We start from the raw sequence: 21,859 nt of genomic DNA on the forward strand, positions 1-21,859 counted from the left end.
CTGCTCCAAATGACCTTGCTCAAAATGACCCTGCTCCAAATGACCACTCCACCTTGGACACTAGTAAAGAGCGCAAGCGTCCCTCGCGCGTGCCCAGTGCCTCACGCGCGCCCAGCACCTCGCGCGACCCATGCCTCGCGCGCCCCGCGCCTCGCGCGCTCCCCAGGGGCCCCGCTCGCCTTGCGACACCACCATGAGACAAGCGTCTCGCGGCCCCCAAGACGCCACATGCAACAGTCATGCTATGGTCCTCGTGGTGGCCTCCTCTCACACACTAGCCTCGTCCTTAGGGGTGTCCAAGTAGTGACCATGGAGTAAGAAGAGTTAGAATACGGATGGTACGGTGTCTTTGCTAGACAGGTAATGGCAGTACAAGAATGGTAAATGGTCAAGATTCCCTCAACATGCTTATGAGATCCGTACCCAACAAGTAGTGGAGGCATAATATGGTACCAAAACAGGAGTACTTTTGCAGACCCCTGACACGTACTAGAGCAAACCCCCACTCTTCCAACACCACTACCCCTGAAACCACTCTCCTGACAGTGTACTTGTGTACCATCTGGTCCCCTAGACCACAATGTATCAGGGACCATTAGAGCCACTATAAAAGGAACCACACTTCCACATGGGAAGGGGTTGGAAAAAATATTGTAGCACTACACCATATGAAATACAAGTTCATTTCACCATTTTCTTTCTGCAACTGTTCTTTGAGTTACCAATTAGATCTTTAAAGTTTTTTTTTTGATAATCGCTACATTTCTATTTTTCTAACTTAACTTGGTTGACGAGTTCTCACCGTCAACAGTTTGGCGCTGTCTGTGGGAAGAACAAGCATCAAGCCAACGTTCTTCCATCACTTCCAACAAAGAAAGATGCTAAGACGTTCAAAACGCCTACGGAAAATACAAGATGATGAGATTCATCAAGACGAAGTAGAGTAGAGGGCTTCCAAGAAAGACCCCCCTCCTCCCAAGCATGGAGGAAGACCGAAAGAGCCTCTTCCCCCAAGGGAGGAGAAGGAAGCATCATCCCCGGCCCTTCGACCCGACGAAGGTCATTCAGAGCCACCAGTGTATCCACTTCACCGGCCTCCGGTGGCACCACGCTCAGGCCACCAAGACCCAGGTCCATCGATGCACGGACCAAGCAAGGGTCCCGGGGTACGCTCGGTAAGTTCCAGCTCAAGGACTCGCTTTTACAGGGATGCGATTCAAGAGTTACATAAAAAGACTCAAAGGCTGGAAACCACGATAGAGAACATGCAGGAGGTCTTAAACGACCTACTGCAAGGAAAGTCAAGCATACCCCTTCCTAGGCGTAAAGAGAAGGAACATGAAAAAGGGGAAGACACTGTCCCCATAGACGATGGGGGAACCAGAATTTCCACCAGTAAAACTCCCCTGACAAGGTCCCATGGGGAACCTAGGCTGACGAAATGCCCCCAAGAGCAAAGGCGGAAGGAAGACGATGGTCGTAAGAATGAAGCAGAACTCACCTCAAGAGAAGCGCCCCCCGCGGTTCCCTCGAGGAACACCACCAAAGCAAGGGTTCAGTCTGAGGACCTGCGAGACTCCTCAAGCAAAAAGAGGAGGGGACTAGACACTAAAATGTGAAGCCCTCGAGACAAAATTACCACTGCACCTGGGGGGCACAAAGATAACGAAGAATTTGACCTTGATTCGCCCTTCACAAGGGAGATCCAGGCTGAGCAAATGCCCACTGGCTTCAGAGAGCTTCGCATGACTCCGTACGAGGGTACTACAGACCTAAAATATCACTTAGACTCCTTCAATAACTTGACGAGGTTAAGAGTGGTCAACAACAGGGAAAAGTGCCATTGCTTTGTCGTTACGCTTAAAGGAGCAGCGTACAAGTGGTTCAAGAGGTTAAGGCCAGGAACAATCAAATCATGGCAGCAATTCTTTGATGAATTTCTTCAGCAACACCATGCAGCCTGTGATTATGTCATGCCAATTACCAGCCTCGCTAACATAAAACAAGGCGAGAATGAAAGTCTGAAAAACTATATCCATAGGTTCAATATGGAAGCAAGGAAGGTGGGAAGCTTAACTGAAGCAGAGCTCAAGATGGCTATTACAGCCGGAGTACGACCAGGAAGCAGGTTATGGAGTAACATGCTCAAAACAGAAGTTTTGAATTTTGATGATTTCTTCGAGAGAGCACAGAAGGACATACGTGTGGAAGAGGGCCATAAGAACTTGAATGTTGAAGAAAGCGAACCTTCCTCCAGTCGCCCTACTACCAATACGTCTGAAGATTCCATATAGAAGGGGGCGTCGTGCTAGAGGGGTCGCTGACAAAGTTTGAGATTGAACTAAGACCATCCAGCCATGAAAGTCCCGACCTGAGGGGAGATCACCTTTAAAATTGCAAAAAGGGTCTCCAAAGTAGACGCTTGCAAAAAGGGTCGCAAAAGTAGATGCCTGCAAAAAGGGTCTTCAAAGTAGCGCTTGCAAAAAGGGTCTCAAAAGTAGACTCCTACAAAAAGGGTCTCAAAGTAGACGCTTCCAAAAAGGGTCTCAAAGAAGACGCTTGCAAAAATAGTACTATGCCTAATGACGAGAAGGATGCTTCTCGCAAGAAATAATAAGCACGCGAAAAAATATATAAAAGGATAACTAAAACCCAAGCGGTCAATATATCCTTATAGATACGATCAAGTTGCACCAAAGAGAGACCTATCGAACCCCCTTTCGCGTGGGCTCCAAAGGACCTCGAGCATGATAAATACAAAAAATAAAATAAAAAAAGGGAGAGTCTACAAGAACGCCTAAAGGCCTCCCTATAGACTGGGGGGCAAGTGTGGATACCAAAAATCCACCATAAAAAAAAAATCTCCAGTACATGGTTAAAATACAAGGCTAAAGGTCACTTAGTCACATTATCAGGCTCATACCTGTAAGTCTTGTGAAACCGGGAGATTGTCCCAAGGGAAGCATCACATTATGAGCCGTGAAGTATGGCCTTGCTAGGCTGAGAGTCCAAGCTACGCGTCACGAGAGTGCAGGTGCACGAGGCCCTCCCATAGCGAGGCCCTACTTGTCCTGACACTGAGAGATATCGAGGGCACCGGAGCTGTGAATTTAGGAATTCTTCCCTTGTGAATTCCATCCAAGAGAGCCACCCTCGCTATGTGAGGCTCATGGCTGGCGTCCCACACACGCTTCAGCACTCGGACATGGGTACCCCGAGGCGCCACCCTCGCTACACGAGGCTCACGGTTGGCCTCCTACACGCGTCGTGTCTACGAGAGACATCGCATCCTGCCTCCAAGTGATCACATGGGTTGCAACCTCGCTAGACTTCCCGTGTCCCGCAGGCATAGACACACACATCCGAACATAGGTTCCAAAGGGCTACCTCGCTTTGCGAGACTAGTATGCCCTCAAAGGAAGTGACCCTCTCCTGTGACGCAGCCGCGGTAGCCTTGGCACCCTGGAGTTCGGCCTATAGGCTGGTCACCCATTCCTGTAACATCGTGACCTTGGCAATTGCCCTCTTATTATTTTTCGATGAGGCTGAAATTTTCGCCAAGGCCCTTTCTAGCATAGACCTGGTTTCAGCAAGCTTCCCCTCAAGCTCCTGGACCCGAACTGCAAGACGGTCCCTCTCGGCATTCAACATGGAAAGGTTATGAGCCGAGTCGGCAAATTGCTGAGCCACGGTATAGGCCTGACATGAAGACCTCTTTCTAAGAATCAAAGAGAAGAGTCTACCAAAGAACCTAATGGTCCTCTCCTAGACTGGGGAGCAAGTGTGGATGCTCTGTAACGACCCAAATTTGCTAATAAGGCTTAAGGGCCTTGATTAGTGTGCCGGGAGGGCATAATTAGGATTAGAATGAATGTTATTGATTTAAATGTGTCAATATATGATTAATAGTGTGTTTATGATAATTGATGATATTATATGATGATGTGATATATATGTTTGAGATATATGCGAGAACCACATTATTATGTGGATAATTCTGCAGCCGGCGACTCGAGGCGATCCTAGGGCTATATAGCGGGAAAAGTCACAACGGGGCATTATAATTGACTTTGGACAAGCCAAGAAGTATTCTAGGTATCGGGTAGTGATTTAGACAATCGGGTGATGAAAATAAATAATTGGAGATATATTTGAGGTTAGGATGTCTAGGCGGGATTATTGGGGGATTTTACCGTTTTGCCCTCGGGGATGTTTCCGGCACCCCGAGCTTTGGGATTAGTTTAATCATCTGAGGATATAATTGGAAGACTTAGAAGATACTAGACAGAAAGTGTAAACCGACCCTATCTCTCCTCTCTCTTTTCTCTCTTAGCAAAGGAAAAACCCTGAATTTTCAAGAGAATCAAGTTGAATACTTGGGAATTGAAGGGAATAATCTGGAGGATTAGCTCAGGAACTGATCAAGGTCTGAGATAGAGCCAAGGTAAGCTTTAAATTTTCATTTCTGAGGTTAAGAATTTAGAGAAATGGCTGAGTTTTAAATATCTGTGGTTTTGGCATTTAAGGTGGAAATTGAGGCTTGAAACTTTGAAGATAGGTCAGGGGACTCTTGGAGAAACGATTCTACATCTGAGGTAAGGTTTAATTTAAAGTCTGATGGTTGAATTTGAGAGCTTTCATGGCTGGTTTTGAGTTTTGTGGGTTTGAAATCTCAGACATTGGAATTGGGATTTTGGTGAGTGTTAGGCTTGATTTTTGGTGGAGTTGTGTTGTTTAAATCATTCTAATGTTGTTATTATTAATTGGTATTGAGTTGGGGGCTTTGGGATGGCTTAAGGTGAGGTTCAGAGATTGAAAATGGTGGTTCTTTCTGCGTTCGAAGGGTCGGACCGCGGCATGGTTCTTGGTGAGCCGCGGCCCTTTAAGGCTGTTGCATGCTGAGGAAGGAGGGTGGGCCGCGGCATGGCCTAAGCAATGTCGCGGCCCTTACCTATTTTTGTGCCTTAGATGGTTCTGTTTGGGGGCCTTGCCGCGGCATGGGTGGCCTATGCCGGGGCGCTTAAGGGATTTTGAGATTTTAGGCTTGGGAATTTAACCTAAGCTGCTCGGGATTGAATCTTTTACCATATTTGGTGAAGTTCAATGATCCAGGGACTAGAACTTGGTTCAGAAACTCATTTAATATTGTTAATGGTATCTTTCATCATGGTTGTGACTAGGTGTTAAGCTAGGGCTCGAGGATTGGATCGCGCTCAAGGAGTATCGCCTGTAGCTAACTCATCTAGAAGCTAAAGGTAAGAAAACTACACCCGGTTGAATATTTGAATGGGACTAAGGGCTCCTTGATATATATGATTGAAAGAATGGTATTATGCCATGTAAATTGTAAACCAATGGCCTAAGCGTGCCACGTTTAACTTGTGCAATTGGCACGGCTCGGACACTGGTATCCGAGGACAGCTTATTATGCACTGAGCTTGGTTTAAGCGGGCCGGAGTCAGTGGGTTAAACAGAGGGTGTGACCTAAGGTGTCGACCCTAGTATTTGTGTTAATTGATTATTATATTTGGCTATGAATGTGATTAATGAGATTGTTGAATAATCTGAGTATAGTTGAGGTTACTTGTACCTTGAAGTGTGCTTATATGCTATGGATTGAATATCTGAACATGCTTATTGGAATGTCTGTTTGATAATATTGTTTATGCTGTGTATGTTGTTTTCTTGCTGGGCCTTGGCTCACGGGTGCTGCGTGGTGCAGGTAAAGGTAAGGGCAAGACCGATCAACCTTGATTGGAGATCTCTGCAGGGTGAATGTACATGTCAGACCGCTCAACCGCCACGGTTGAGGAGATTACAGGGACGAGAGGACCAGAACCTTGTATTTTTCCTTAGTATGGCTAATGTTTACTCTTAATAGCCGAACTTTGTAAACCGACTTTTAAGCGGTGTTGAGGTTTGGGGATCCCATCTGTAAACTGTTTATAACTTATAAAATGTATCTGTTGAGGCCAAATTGTCTTTTAGCCCTAGAACACTTTAGCTAATGACATGTTTTGATTAAACGACTTGATTAGCAAGTCTCACACCTTTATAAATACACAATGTAGCGGTCTTGTCAGGAGTACTTTTGCAGACCCCTGACACGTACTAGAGCAAACCCCCACTCTTCCAACACCACTACCCCTGAAACCACTCTCCTAACAGTGTACTTGTGTACCATCTGGTCCCCTGGACCACAATGTATTAGGGGCCATTAGAGCCCACTATAAAAGGAACCACAGTTCCACATGGGAAGGGGTTGGAAAAAATATTGTAGCACTACACCATATGAAATACAAGTTCATTTCACCATTTTCTTTCTGCAACTGTTCTTTGAGTTCCCAATTAGATCTTTGAAGTTTTTCTTTTGATAATCGCTACATTTCTATTTTTCTAACTTAACTTGGTTGATGAGTTCTCACCGTCAACACTTAATGCATCTGCAACTACATTGGCCTTTCCTGGGTGGTATAGGATTTCACAATCGTAGTATTTCACTAGTTCTAACCACTTTCGCTGTCTCATATTCAATTCTTTCTGAGTGAAGAAATATTTCAAACTTTGATGATCAGTGTAAATTTCACACTTATCCCTCTACATATATTTAGTGCGAACACTACTGTTGCTAACTCAAGATCATGAGTGGGATATTGTTGCTCATAGTCCTTCAGTTTTTTGGAAGCATAAGCTACCACCTTCCTATACTACATTAACACACACCCTAAGTCGTTCTTTGATGCATCACAATACACCACAAATTTCCCGCCCTCTGTGGGAACACAAAGGATAGGTGCAGAGATCAACTTATCCTTCATAATCTGAAAGCTTTCTTCACTTTTCTTCATCCATGTGAACTTCTGATGTTTGGGGGTGAAGTCGGTCAAGGGTGTGGCAATCTTAAAAAATCCCTCGACAAACTTCCGGCAATAACCCGCTAACCCTAAGAATCTTCAAACCTCTGAGGCATTCTTTGGCTGAGGCCAATCTCTAATGGCCTCGATCTTTGACAGATCCACTCCTATTCCATTCATGGAAACTATATGCCCTAGGAAAGTTACTTGATCCAACCAAAACTCACACTTAGAGAACTTAGCGTATGACTAATGTTCTCGTAGTCTTGTTAGGGTTAACCTTAAGTGCTCCTAATGCTCCTCCTTCATCTTTGAGTAGATAAGGATATCATCTATAAACACTACAACAAACTTGTCCAAGTATCCTTAAATACCCTGTTCATCACGTCCATAAATGTTGCTGGGGCATTAGTGAGTCCAAAAGACATCACTAGGAACTCATAGTGCCCGTAGCGAGTTCTAAAATCTATCTTAGGAATGCCTCCCTCCTTTACTTTCAACTAATGGTACCTATATCACAAATCAATCTTTGAGAATACTGCTACCCCTTGCATTTGATCAAACAGATCATCTATCCTAAGCAATGGATATTTATTCTTAATGGTGACCTTATTGAGTTCACAGTAATCGATGCACATATTCATGCTTCCATCCTTCTTTTTCACAAATAGGACTGGTCCCTCCGCCTCCCCCCCCCCCCCCCCAAGGGGAATGGATAGGTTTTATGAACCCCTTATCCACCAATTACTATAGTTGGGTCTTGAGTTCCTTCAACTTTGCCAGTGCCATTCGATAGGGTGCTTTCTGGTGCAAGTTCAATCATGAATTCAATTTCTCTGTCTGGGGGTCAACCTGGTAATTCCTCATAAAACACTTCCGATAACTCACAAACGATATGAACATTCTCTGGTTTCAACTCTATCTCCTTGGATTTATCCACCGCATTAGCCAGAAATACCGAACACCCATGCTGCATCATATTCCCTGATTCTAGTGCCGATAATATGGGTGTACGAAAACCCGCTAATTCTCCCTTAAAGAAAAGAGTTCTCCTTCTTCTGGTTTGAACTCCACGGTCTTTTACCGACAGTCAATCGTTGCTCCGTGTTTGGATAACCAATCCATCATAGTTTGGTATGTCTAATTCTATAAGATCCACTAGGCATTCCCTGCCCTGGATTGCTGTAGGTGCTAACTATAACCACCTAGTTGACAACAACATGTCTCTTGACGGTAACATTGTACTAAAACTATGCTCAAACAGTTTACTAGGCATACCCAATTTATCAATCATATTCATAGCAATATAAAAGTGAGTCGCTCCAAAATCAATAATGACTCTACACATCATACAAAAAATAGGGTGCTGACCTGTGACCATGGTGTTACTGTTGCCTGCTTCTTTTTGAGTTAAAGCAAAAACTCGTGCTGGTACTAGGTTGATGTTACTATTCTGTCCCACTTTCCATTGTGGGCAATCTTTCCTCAGTTGTCCTGCTTGACTGCACTTATAACATTTGTTGGTGTCAGCCTGACATTCTCCCATATGTCTTTGCGAACATTTTGGACAACTAGGGGTGGTCAACTTTGTTGATTTCGTGATTCCCGTGATTATGATCATTATTGTGACTATTGCAGCTGTTATGGTGGTTATGATTGTTGTTATTTGTGGCTGAGGGTCTAGGCCTCTTGTCAGTGCCACTTTTCTTCCCTTCATTAGCTTTCCTCTTATTTCCCTCATGGAAGCCCTTGTTTCGGTTGGTCGCCCTTCTGGTGGCATTGTCCTTCCATATCCGATCCTCCAAGTATTCTGCTTCTAGTGCCTTATCGAATACCTCAACATAACTGACCACCTAAGAACTGGTCATCTTAATGTCCCTAGAAATCATTGGCTTGAGCCCTCTCATAAAACTTTGAACTCGCAGGGCTTCGGTTGGTACAACTTCAGGTACAAATTTAGCCAACCTATCGAACTTATGTGCATAATTAGTGACACGGAGATTCCGTACCAATACAGTCTACTCAGGTCATAGTATTAAGGTAACGAGTCTGTTTGACCACATCCCACCATATCCTTGCATCCAACTTGAGTAAGTGGGCTGCACATGAAATTCTCTGTTGATCATTCAACTCCATGTGATTGAATATAGCCTCAACTGATCTCAACCAATCCTCTGCCACCGTAGGATCAGCTTTCCCTTCGAACCTAGGTGGGGCTTGCTTTCTGAAACACTCATAGACCGGCTCAAATCCATAAGCCATAGGCAGTGGTGCATGTGGTTGTACTGGAGGCTCAGGCTGTGCCACTGCTACTTGGGGTACTTGCCTGGTGTGAGCCAACTTTTCATCTCTCTGCCTTAGTTGTTCCCTCAACCTTTCTATCTCTATAGCCAAATCCACCGTTTGTGTAGTTGGGGCTGCTGGTTGTGCTGGTGGCATTCCCAAATCAGGAATTTTCGTCGTACTAGATCTTGTGGAGACACCCTTTCCTCGGCCTCTCCCTCTTCCCATGCCTCCTCTTCCTCTTGTTAGCATTATGAGATTCTAAGGCACCAAAAGAAAATGATAAGAGAGGATAGATCGCATAATGGTTTGATAAATATTTACAAAATTATCATACATTCCATATCCACACCACTTGGAGTTTGCAAGAGGAAAATTATTAAACCATAACATTCAAAGTTTGTTAAAAAATTAATCCAAAATTCAAACAACCCATAAAGTGTTTAATAACCATAAATGAAAATCCATAAGTTCTTAAGGGTTCTTAAAAAAATCCCATCTTATTCGTTAACATTTTGTTGAAGGAGATATGTGACAGACTCTAGTCCTCAACCATGGATCGTCCCATGAGTTGTATTCAAAGACGTCCTCCGAAATGTGGAAGTAAATGGGAGTGCTCACCAACGCCCTCAACCTAGTGCTTACTTTTTGTATGGCGTGTATCACCTCCTGACGCGTCATCTCTCCTTCCATGTCATGCACCGTCTCAAAGCGTTCCTTCATTCCTCTGTCATTGTTCTTAACCATGACCGCCTCTCACTACAACAATTCTTCTTATATATTACATTAAAATATAACGTATTTTTACAAGTGTTATTAATAAAACCTAATAAAAATAACAACCCAGCAATTTTACAAAAATAAAAATTAAAGAGGTGGAAAATGAAAGTGATCCCCGCCTTTTCTCCTTCTAAATGAAAGAAGCTCTAAGTTGCTTCTCATTTTTCAATATACGCATAGCACACTTTCCCTTTCTCTCCCTCTCTCACGTCTCTACCCAAGCTATTTGACCACTTTCTGCCTGTTAGGGAGCCGCACGCGCCACACCACAAGGAAGCACGGCCACCAAAACCCTTTCTCCATATCCTTGCCTATGAACGCACCATCCTCCACTGCTGGTTTCTTGTCGAAGTCGTGTGCCTCTGTGAGATTCGAGGAGTTTTCCGGCCACCTCCATCCTCCATTTATGTAGCCTGTTGCACGATTGGATTAAGCTCTTCTTTAGGTTCAAAACCCTCTCAAGGATCGAACCCTTAGATTGTCGGAGTCACCGTCGGTTCTTTGATGGTGTTGGGTTCTTGCGAGGCAGCGGGAGATAAGGTGTCTCTCTTTCTCTCTTTATTCTATCAAGTGTTTGATTTTATATATTTTCTCTTGTGTTTTTCCATGAATAACCCTAAAATTCCTCACTCACTCACTCCCTCTAATCTCTATCTTTATCTCTCCCTCTCATGTATCTCTCTCTCCCCATCTCACCGATACCTCTCGTCTCTCTCTATCTGTTACAGTTCTCTAGTGGTTACGAAAACAGGAAGTGGGAAATGTTGGCGAAGCTTTCAGGGAAGATGGGCTCAACTTCGATTTTGACGGGGTTGTTTCTAGGTAATATGTTTTATTCATTTTTATGTAAAGCATTTCACTTAATATTATTTCCTTTCTCATGATATTGACATTTTCATTTAATAATGCAACATATGGAATCATATTTGTTAATGATTGCCTTTGTAACTGTAACGTCCTACGTTTTTGGGTACCTTTAAACGACTCGGGTCGGGATTTTTTCCCCCGGGTTAAGAATATTATTTTAAATAATATTATATTTTGTTTGTAAGTATTCCATGAGTTATTGCTAGCCAAAATATGAATTTTGTGATTTTAAAAGTCAAGATAAGACTTTCGGTCCTGGACCGACACAAAAACCCTGATCGGGTAAAAATCTCAGAAAATAAAAGGAAAAATCATGGCAATTATATTTTGGGCATAAAATATATTCATAAAAGTTAAAGTTTGGTCAAAAATAATAAACCTAAAAGAAAATTGAAATTTTAAGGCATTTTGTGGTAAATGCCTAATTTTGCCGAAATGGGGAATTTTATTCCATGAATGGACCTTAGGTTAAATTTTATTATGTGATTAATTAAATTTAAATGTGAGAGACATTAAATTTAATTAATTAATGTTAAGTTTGGTGATTAAAACTTAATAAGAGTGAAAAAAGGTATCAAAAGCCAATTTGGACTTTTCTTCTTATGAAACCTTTATTAACCTTTATAAAAAAAAATTAAAAAAAAATTAATGGTCACATATATGGCAAAGGGTGGCCGGCCATGCGCTATTTTATAGTGGTGTGAACCCAACTTAATAAAGATAAAATCTCATTTTAATTAAGAAGTCAAGTGGGCAAGTGGGTAGAAAAGCACTCAAGTGTTTTGTGATATTTTGAAGAGTTGTGTGAGCCATTCTAACCCCCAAATCCGACCACTCTCCCTCCCTCATTCACTCTCATCTTATTTTTGAAGACTCTCTCAAGTGTTCTCTCCATTTTCAACCCCAAGAACACCAAAGAAACTTGGAAGCTAAGTCTTGGTCTACGAAGGGTTTTCCCTAAGGTAAAGTTTCATTAATCTAGACTTTTGTCAAGTTTTAATCATAGAGTTTCAAATAGCTAATTACCTATGTTGTTGGGAGAAGTTGGTTAGGGATTTTGAAAGGTTTTGGAGGAGCCAAAGCTAATAGGAAGGTCAAAACCTTAAGCAAGAACACCAAAGAGGTAAAAAGTTTACTTTTGATGATTTTGTTGTAGGGTTTTTAGTTTTAAGCATTATTTTGTATATTTAATGCTTAAAGTTTCTTGTTGGTGATGTAATAAGGTTATGGTAGTTGTTTAATAATTTTTATGATGCATGTGTATTGATTTTTGAAAATGGGAACCAAAACCCCCAAGGGTTTTGTAGGATACCCTAAAACAAAACATGTTTTAAGCTGTGACTTCCAAGGGGTCAAGCAGCCTCTGTATATTGGTTTTGTAAAATTAAATTGTACTGTGATGTTGTTGGGATTGAGTACATAAAATTGAGCTTTTGAAACACTAAAAAATGTTTAGAAATGAGTAAGTTATGCTATTTCAAAGTTTAGGTAAAAAACTGTTTTTTCGTATTCTTATTTTCGGAACCAAGTTTGGACAGCCACTGTATAGGGAAAATGAACCCAGTTTTTTCTAAAATTTTGTGGACATTTTTCTGGCATAACCTATTATTCCACTGTAAAATTTGGTAATAAAATATTGAACGGTTTGAAAGTTATTAACTGTCAAAGTTTGGAAAAAATAAGGACTTGAAAATAAGGTCATTTTTACCTCATTGTTGGAAAATGATTTCACCATTCAAAAATGCTCATTTTGACCTAAGATTTTACAAAGACCTAAATGGCATAACAAAAATGGAATTGGGAAATTTTGGTAACAATTGGGTAAGTAAATTTCAAGTTATGAACTAACGAAATATGTAGTTAAAAATGTGAAAAATAGGCTTTTCACACTAAGTGTAAAAATGAGATTTTGGAACATAAGGTAAAAAGTAAAATTTTGCTTATTTCAAGATATAAATTGGTAAGTCTTGAAATCATATTTTCACTAAAATTACCCCTTTGAGTTTAAATGAATTATTTTTATTAGAGTTTTTATTCTTTCTAAAAATAAGATATTTAATTTATTAATAGTTAATAAATTAAAAGAGGGTTTAAAACCCTATATTTTGAGAAAATAATTAAATGAATTATTTTTCTAGTAAGTAAAAATTGATTAATTGCTTTTGGAAAATTAATTAGTCAAGATGAGAAATTTATAACGGTTTTCCTAATTAAGACAAATTAGGCAATTTTCTTAAATCGGTTTTTAGATATTAAAACCTTAAGAAAACTAAAAGGAAAATTTAAAGAGTTTATTTTCTTTATAAATAATTAAGGAATTTATTTGTATTTTCTGGATATAATACCGGCTAAAATCTTACATATTTTAACCGACTAGTCGAAAGTGCGGGTTAATAGCGATACCTTGAAAGAATAAGATTTTTAGCGGGTTGTGGGGAAATACCATTGTGATACCCGAGCCTAGGTATCGAGACCTTAGGATAGGTCTCCCCGAGACTTGGGGTTTAGTCTCGAATATTTTGTATGACTTTCCTTAATAGGTTTAAAACCAAGTAAGGATTATAAATCCTTACAAATGACTTTTATTAAAATGACCAAACTGCCCAAAATAATAATAATGAATTATGAGTGCCATAATTAATCCGAGTATACTGTATGGATAACTACAGTATTGGCTAAGCATAACTGGGCTGAACGTTGGAGGGTGAAAACCTGCTGAGCGCTAAGGACTCCAAGTAAGTCAACTTATATTGTCTGGCTGCAACATTGTAATGACCCACTAATCTAGACTTTTTGGACCATTAACAAAACTATACATAAACTTACATTTTTACGAAAATACCTTAATTTTATTGAGTAACTTGTAAAATAAGAGTTACTTACAAATAAATACTAAGAAGGATATGGGATCCCATTGTCTTTAAAAACAAAACATGATTTAAATGAAAAGAATTACATAAGAAATGCGGAAAATACATTTAAAACCATAAAAAGGTAAAATGAGACTACATCCTCGAATCGAATAACGCTCGGATCCTTGACTCCATTCACCATCGATACACATCCTCTAAGCGTCACGAATCTTACCGCCTCTAAAGCTATTTTCCTGCACATAAAACAAAAAATGAATGAGCCTAATGCCCAGCAAGGAAAATCTAACACATAGTCATACACATAAATTTCATAATAAACGTAAAGACATATCATAACACTTAATACATACACTTATTATAATGGCCATTATTACTTGGGGTCCCATAGACTAAACAAGCTTATGCCCATGAGATTAGTGGGGTCCTACTAGCTAAGTAGGCATATGCCCATAATCTTTTTGGGGTCTTGTTAGTCAAATAGGGCATAAACCCAAGCCTACAAACATACACATTCATAACATATTCATAACATATCATATTTCATAACATAACACATAAGCAATACACATATAGATTCTATCCTATTTTCCTTACCAAAGTTACCGGGATATGATGGACTGAGTTGGGACTTTTGGAACACTCCTAAAACCATATGAGAAAGAGTGAGTCTTATGAAGAAGAAGAAATGAAAATGAATAGGAAGACTAAACCATTGAGAAATATGCTTACCACAACTTATGTGCTTAAGAACTTGGATTCCCTAACCAAAAGAAGAATGAGGTTAGGGGACTGAGTAGAAGGCTTTGAGAAAGAAAACAACATGAAGCAAATGAAATAGAGTTTCGGGTTTACCTCAAAGACTTTCAAGACCAATCTATCCACAACCGAAATACTAAAGAACCTTACTTCCCAAAGTGTTTGATAAGCTAAAGATGATTAAGCTTATGACTTTCCCACCCAAGTGTTTAACTCTCACACTCTCCTAGCACTTGCAGCTTCTGAGCTTAGAGTAAAAGGTGAATAATGGCTGGGTACTAGGTCCTATTTATAGAGTTTGGGAATGAAAGTATCTTGATTTTACTTGAATAAAAATAATGGCTTTTTAGGTGAAAATAATTTGAATAATTGTTCAGCAGAGGCTGAAGACTCGTTCAAAAGATGCTGGACTTATGAAGGAGTTTGAATGGCTGAAAGGAAAAGAATTCAAAAACGTTTGAACATATGCTGGAGGAGGCGATATATCGCCCCCTATAGGCGATATATCGCCTGGACCATTGTTCCCAAGGCGACCGTGCATCGATTCGTGTTTTCTGTATCTACGTGCTACGATATATCGCCCCCTATAGCTGCGATATATCGGCACACGCTGAATATTTAAACACGAAATTACACATTTTTAGCTAAGTTTGAATGGAGTAAACAGCCTTGACTAAGCCCTCAACGTATTCAAAGCTGCTGACTGACCCTATAACATTCAAACTTTATTCCTTATTAAATTTAATCCTCAAAAATACTTAATCCTTAATCATCATTCATAACATGTGCTTAAAATCCTATTGGTTGATATCTAAACCTTATAGTACAATAAATATAATCCTTAATATCAGTCATATTAATCAACCTTAGGTTAAAATTAATATTCTTAAACTATAGGTTAAACTTATAAAATCTACAAGTACTACTATGAGTGTCCAAATAATTCCCGGTCTGAACCAAAAATCCACAGTTACAAAGATAATACTAAACATACTATAACACTACTAAACAATTAGCTAAGTAAAGTTCTTGGCCTCTACAAACATGAAATGATTATTGTCTTGTATGTTAGTATAGGGATACATGCACATATATAGGCTGTCATAGAAAGTTGCTTAGAGACGTTAGTCTAGTGAGTGCTGATTTAGAAAATATGAACGGTAGAAGTCCGTCATATCCTAGACGGTTGATCCCCGTCACACTGCTTGATTTTATTTATGTCCGGTTCATTTCCGCGACGAGTGGCCATGAGATGAGGATAAGCTGGTTAAACCTAGGGGCGCCAAGATAAATGGGACCTAGGGGCCCTCATGCTTACTTAATCATTGGACGGTTAGAATCCGAGCAAGTGCTCTGATAAGTTATTCCCGGATAGCAGCCGTGAATATTGGCCATTCAGTGAGAGTGCCTAGAGATACTAGGGGTTGCCAAGATTGAGTGAGGTTGAACACCCTAGGGGCAATTGCTCACCAGCACCACTGATTAACATAGAAGTCTCCGTAAAACCGTGTAAATTGGATTACACTCTTGAATAAGTAGCGATGCCCTAGGTAACACGATAGTTACCCTTGATGAGAATATTTATTGGCTAGATCTTAGTGTGGAGACTCGGTTCTCTTTTACAGATTAGCAATTATGTTGGAGGGCGCGTTACGCCTGAATTGTTGGAAATTATCGAGCGTTGGTCTCGAATTATATGGTGATATAATATATCTGCTTGCTCTAGGATTTTCTGAGTGCAGGGATATAATTGTTGAGAAGATATAGTTGTGATATAATATATCTGCTTGCTCTGGGATTTTCTGAGTGCAGGGATATAATTGTTGATAAGAATTAGTTGCGATATAATATATCTGCTTGTTCTGGGATTTTTTGAGTGCAGGATTTTTATCTAGATATTAATTAATTTATCCTTGGTTATCAGGCATGACCATAAGTTTGCCAGGACGCTTTAGCGTTCTTGAAATTGATTGTGTAAAGTCCGGATGGGTCCGAATCCCTATTTCTCTACCTGCTTTGTTTGAAAGTTGATCTTACTAAGCGTTTTCGCTTACCTAGTTGTTTCAAGTTGTAGGTAAGGGCAAGGGCAGGGCAGAGCAGTGAGCGCTGGAGTCTTCCTTACAAATGTACATGTGGACCGACCTTTTGGGAAGCCTTATTATTTTTGGAAATGTTGTGTAATTTTCTTAAACTAGGCTCCCTCTAATCTTTATAAAACATGTTTGTAACTAAATGTTAAGTATGGCCATACGACTTTTTAAAAAGTTTTTTTTTCTATGGGTTTTTGAGACATTTTGTTAAATGAAAACATTTATATTTCCGCATTATCGAGTCTTGAAAATCCAGGTCGTTACAGTAACACATTGATATGCTTTGACCTGTTTTTACCGATTCCGAGGTTGGTGTAATGTGTGAGAATAATGTACAAATTAGGGTAAGGGAAGCATTTTTATTGATATTGTTTGTAATTTTCCAATTGGTTTATGGTCCCTTTCAATTTGCGACATCAGTTTATTGGAATGATTTATGGATTTAAAAGGAATGATTTATTTTTTCTTATTATTTTTAAAATAGATTTTGGGAGATGAAAAGAGTGGAAATGGATTAAGCAATCAATGATATTCTCGGCAAAGTAGTTTAGAAGAGTCTTGGCAGCATTCTAGCGAGTGGGTTTTATTTAAAGATGCATGTTAGATTTAAAATTGTTCATAAATCTTATTATTTGCATAGTTTGATGTGGTAAATAACTTAAATGTATCAAAAACTATATTTTATGCTATAAGAGAATTTGAAAACTAATATTAGTGGGGCTTTAGTATGATTTATGCTTACTTAGTTGTGGCAGAGGAGTTGGTTCGTAGTAATTAGTTGGAGGATGCCAATAGGGTCCTCTTATGGGGTGCCAAAGGTACATGGGCTTTAGCATGATTGGAATATGCTTGATGTACCACCAACTGGCTCGCACAAGGTAATTTTCTGTTTTTCTATTGTAGTGTGCTTTTTTTTTAGCACTGGTCTTTTATTGTTTATCCTTTTCTCATTTTCCAAACATGCATGGTCCACTTGGGTAAAAACTTGTGATCTAGCACTGGTATTTGATATTTGAAACTAAGTTGTAATTGTATGGCAACTTGAGTGCATAGGTGGGTTGTTTAGTACAACTTGTAGTGGGTTTTACTCTACTTGTGACATTGTATCTTTTAACCTAACTCCTTTTTGTATTTAAACAAGAAAAATGGAAGTACCATTTTTTTAAGAAGCTTTTACTTGAATGTGTAACTAAACTTGTAAATTTTAATTTTTTTTTACTTCTCTTGTTATTGTAGGAAGAAATGCAATGGATGGCATGGAAAAAATTGTTAGAATTTGAAAAGTAAGAATCTATACTATATTTGTGGTAAAACTTCATTAATGGTTTTCAATTATCCTCGCTATTGCTCAGTAATAGAGAGGAAATTTTAATCACTATTTCATAGAATATTAGGTTGATATGCATACATATATATGGTATGTCATTAAACCAGCTTTTTTCTACTTCCTTGGTTATGTTAGGCTATCATTTGGTGAATGACTTTTTTCTACTTCCTTGTTTTTGTTTTTAAATGTTATAAGAGAACTTGCTCCTACAAGTCATTTTTTATTATTTTTGTTGTTAACAATACATAAACAAGGAATAGTTTACAAGGTAGCAGTTTGTAGGAATTGGCTATTAGATACACACTGGATTTGTAAACATATATGAGATGAAAACTTCTAAAACCAATTTCAAGTTTTTGATTCAATCGTTGTTGTGTCTCTAGTTAGTTTTTTGGTTTTTATATTTTATTAAGTTTTTTATTTTTATTTCTATTTGATAGTTTTATTTATGTATAATTTATGCGTTTATATTTATATGGATATTATAGACTTGTGAAAATGGTAAATCAATGTATTTTATTGATGAATATTTTAAGAGCCTCTAATGTTAGACATAGAGCCTGATTTGATGTTATAGTGCTTGTAGTCTCTTCTAGTTTTGTACAAGTGAAGCATTGTCAAATAATTCTTTTAACATTAGAATAACCAAAAGCCCTTAAATAAGATTTTTCTACAGTTATCTTACTGGTTTAAGCAAAAATTAGTCACCATGTGCATAACAACACATTAGAAACACTATATAATCAGCAATCAACTAAAAAAACTGCTACTTAAATTTTGAAAATAGAATAAGAAAACTATGTATAGTTCTTGGTATGAATTAAGTTACTCAAAAGTATGTTTGAAATAAGTGAGCTACTCTTTGATGTATAATCTCTAAGGTTGAATCCCTAATAACCCTTCATGCCTCCTCTGTTTCTCTCTCACACTCAGTAACTCTCTCTCGCTCTATCTTTCTTATCCATATTCTACAACCTAAAATTAGATACAATTTGGGGTTTGTAGATTGAAGTTGTTTCCGTGTCTTTGTGAAAGTCAGATATGATTTGGGGTTTGGGATTTGAATATTAAGGTTGCTCATGGGTATTTCATTATGCTTATTTAAATCTCTGATTTACACTCCCTTGAATTCGTTCTCAATGTAAATTGGCTAGAAAATTTGTATAAGAAGATATATTGTCATCTGATTATGTTTATTTTTGTAGGCATACCTATGTTAACATTATTAATTTATTCGTTAAAAAAATTAGTGACAATATTTTTTTTATAATAAGTAGTCAAAATATTTATCACAATGCTTAACAAGTAATGCTTCACTAAAGCTTTAAAATTTTATAATCAGGAAATGAAAAAAGAAAAATTCCCTAACATATATGCCTTTTTTATTTTTATCTTTTTCTAAACAAATGCATGATTGATGGAATTTCTTTTACAATAATCTTTTTAAATTGCCTAACATTTTTTGTTTATTTATTAATGTGGCTCGCTTCTCTTGGCTTTTTATATATTCTTTTTCCATTTTCTTTTCTTAACTGGTGGCAAGCATGTTTGGTTCTCTTTTAACACTTTTATTATTTTCTTTTACTAACAAATCTTCAGTTTATTGGTTTAAGGTTCTGACACTAGGCTATGAGTGAGTGAGTGCAGTTCTGGTTTAGGAAGCATGACGAACTGTACTCTTTGATATGATGTTATTAGTACTTAAAAAAACAAGATATGCCCAATTTAAAAAAACTTATTTTTTGATAAATTGAGTTGGACGTTTGGTTGTATTGACGTTTTCAAATCATTTCTACCAGCTCCTTACTTACTACTACTACATTACAAAGAGGCTGGTTTTGCCATTTGGGTATCTCTGGTTTCTCTCAACCAGTGCTTTCATTCTCATTTTGTTTGTCTTCATAATTTGTTTGTTGCTGACCCTTTATTTATTTGTTTATTATTATTATTATTTCTCTGTCTGCAGACTATTACAGAGAAAATAATATAACAAGTCCTATCCCCTCTGAGATTGGGAGGCTCCAAAAGCTTGACACACTTGATCTTTCCAATAACAACTTCAATAGTCAAATTCCCAACACTTTATCACACTTAAAGAGTCTTCAATACCTGTATGTAAACTCTGTTGAATAATTTTGAGTTAAATATTTTCATGTTAAGCTTGATGGTAATTACATGATTTGAAATAGATCAGGCGACTGGACAATAACACTTTGAGTGGAGCAATTCCTGCATCTTTGGCTAACATGACACAGCTTGCCTTCCTGTAATTCTTTTCAACTTTCAGCATTTTAATACTACTTGTTATCAAGGCTCCATCACAAGTTGAATAGTTTATAAAAAGGTTTTATGGGATTTTTTTTAATGGTCTAGGGACCTGTCATACAACAATCTAAGTGGTCCAGTACCAAGGTTGCCTGCCACGACCTTCAAGTAAGTCATTTTCTATATTGTTATTGTTGTTGTTATTAAGATAGATTATTTAAGAGATTATCATTAAATAACATGTTACAACTGCTCTAATTTGCTTCTTTATGCCACTTTTGAAGATGCTCAAACTGCTAGGAGACCCAAAAACCATAAAATTGCTTTAGCCTTTGCTTCAAGCCTGGGCTGCATTTGTCTACTAATTCTTGGGTTTGGTTTCCTTCTTTGGTGGAGGTACAGACACAACCAGCAAATTTTCTTTGACGTCAACGGTTAGTAAACCTAACTCATTTTTTAAGCAATATCATTAAAAAAGAAACAGAAGAAGAAGAGATTAACATTTGTAGGCTTTAAAAAATTTCAGAGCAACATCGTGAGGAGGTTTGCCTTGGAAACCTGAGGAGATTTCAATTTAGAGAGCTTCAGATGGCAACAAACAACTTCAGTAGCAAGTACTTGGTTGGAAAAGGTGGTTTTGGAAATGTCTACAAAGGCTGTCTCAGAGATGGTACAATAGTAGCAGTAAAAAGGCTTAAAGATGGTAATGCCATTGGTGGTGAGATTCAATTCCAAACTGAAGTTGAGATGATCAGCCTGGCAGTTCACATGAACCTTCTTCGGCTTTACGGGTTTTGTACGACGGCCTCTGAGAGGCTCTTAGTTTACCCCTATATGTCAAACAGCAGTGTTGCCTCCCTCCTCAAAGGTAAGCTGGCCAGTGATGTTTTATTTTCTTGATCAAATTTATCTTATGATATTTTTCCAAAGCACTACTATCGAGAAATATAGGATTTCATCACTAGTATCTTATTGAAAATAGATATTCTACTTTGGTATCTAAGTTCATAATTTGTAATCATTCTATCATTTTTATCAAGTAGACATCTCTATTGAAATGCCATTGATTGCCAAACCACGTCACATTGGCAACTTTAAGTCTTGGAATCTTTTCATATTCTCTATGAAATTACGCACTCATGATAATTATCACGCAATCAAGGGAAACCATCCATGACAATTGTTGATTCATTTTTTTAGTAGTTCTATTTGTTCTATTTTACAGTTCACTATCAGGTATGAGTTTGAGTATTAATCATTTAATTTCTTATGTAGTTGAGCAAGCCAATGTCACAATGGAAACAAGAGGATAATGAATCAACTTTTTTATGTACTCTTTTAGTTTACTATTAACTTTAAGTTGAAGCATTAATTATTTAAATTTTTTTGTAGCTAAGCATATGGACTCACAACAAAGACAAGTGTACAAAGGATGATGAATTGAAGGATGGAGCAAGTTTCATGCATGATTTACTTTTGTGTATCTTGTAATGTTTATGTTTTTCATTTTTGAAGTAAAATATGTTCAAGATTATAAAACCTTATTATGTTATGCTTTGAAACTTATGTTAGAACTAAGATCTCATGAAGTAGACACATTCATGGTTTGAATTAGTTATTGTTTAATGTAATACTTATGGTTTATTAATCTATTGAGAATTACATTTTATGATTAATTTTAATTTTTTTTATCAAAATACAATAATGAAAATCTTTTAATTAAAAAAAACCTTATAAGTATACTTATCAAAATAAAATTTAAAA

The 21,859-nt window shown here is 38.1% G+C and overlaps 1 protein-coding gene across 1 annotated transcript; it reads left to right on the forward strand.

Annotated features, from left to right (window-relative positions):
• Positions 1–19,493: 19,493 nt before the first annotated feature.
• Positions 19,494–20,902, forward strand: LOC133799973 (protein NSP-INTERACTING KINASE 2-like). Its single transcript, XM_062237954.1, has 6 exons — positions 19,494–19,503; positions 19,797–19,941; positions 20,025–20,096; positions 20,204–20,263; positions 20,380–20,529; positions 20,622–20,902. Exons 1-5 carry the CDS (start codon positions 19,494–19,496, stop codon positions 20,393–20,395), a joined length of 303 nt encoding a protein of 100 aa, XP_062093938.1. The 3' UTR covers positions 20,396–20,529; positions 20,622–20,902.
• Positions 20,903–21,859: the final 957 nt, after the last annotated feature.

This window comes from Humulus lupulus, chromosome 9, assembly GCF_963169125.1.
Source record: "Humulus lupulus chromosome 9, drHumLupu1.1, whole genome shotgun sequence".
NCBI classification, from domain to species: domain Eukaryota; kingdom Viridiplantae; phylum Streptophyta; class Magnoliopsida; order Rosales; family Cannabaceae; genus Humulus; species Humulus lupulus.

What these genes read in the sequence shown, in the direction of transcription:
- LOC133799973 (XM_062237954.1), top strand. An exon ending in TTAAAGAGTCTTCAATACCT is followed by an intron (nt 19,942 to 20,024) that starts GTATGTAAACTC and finishes GAAATAGATCAG; the next exon opens with GCGACTGGACAATAACACTT. An exon ending in ATGACACAGCTTGCCTTCCT is followed by an intron (nt 20,097 to 20,203) that starts GTAATTCTTTTC and finishes TTAATGGTCTAG; the next exon opens with GGACCTGTCATACAACAATC.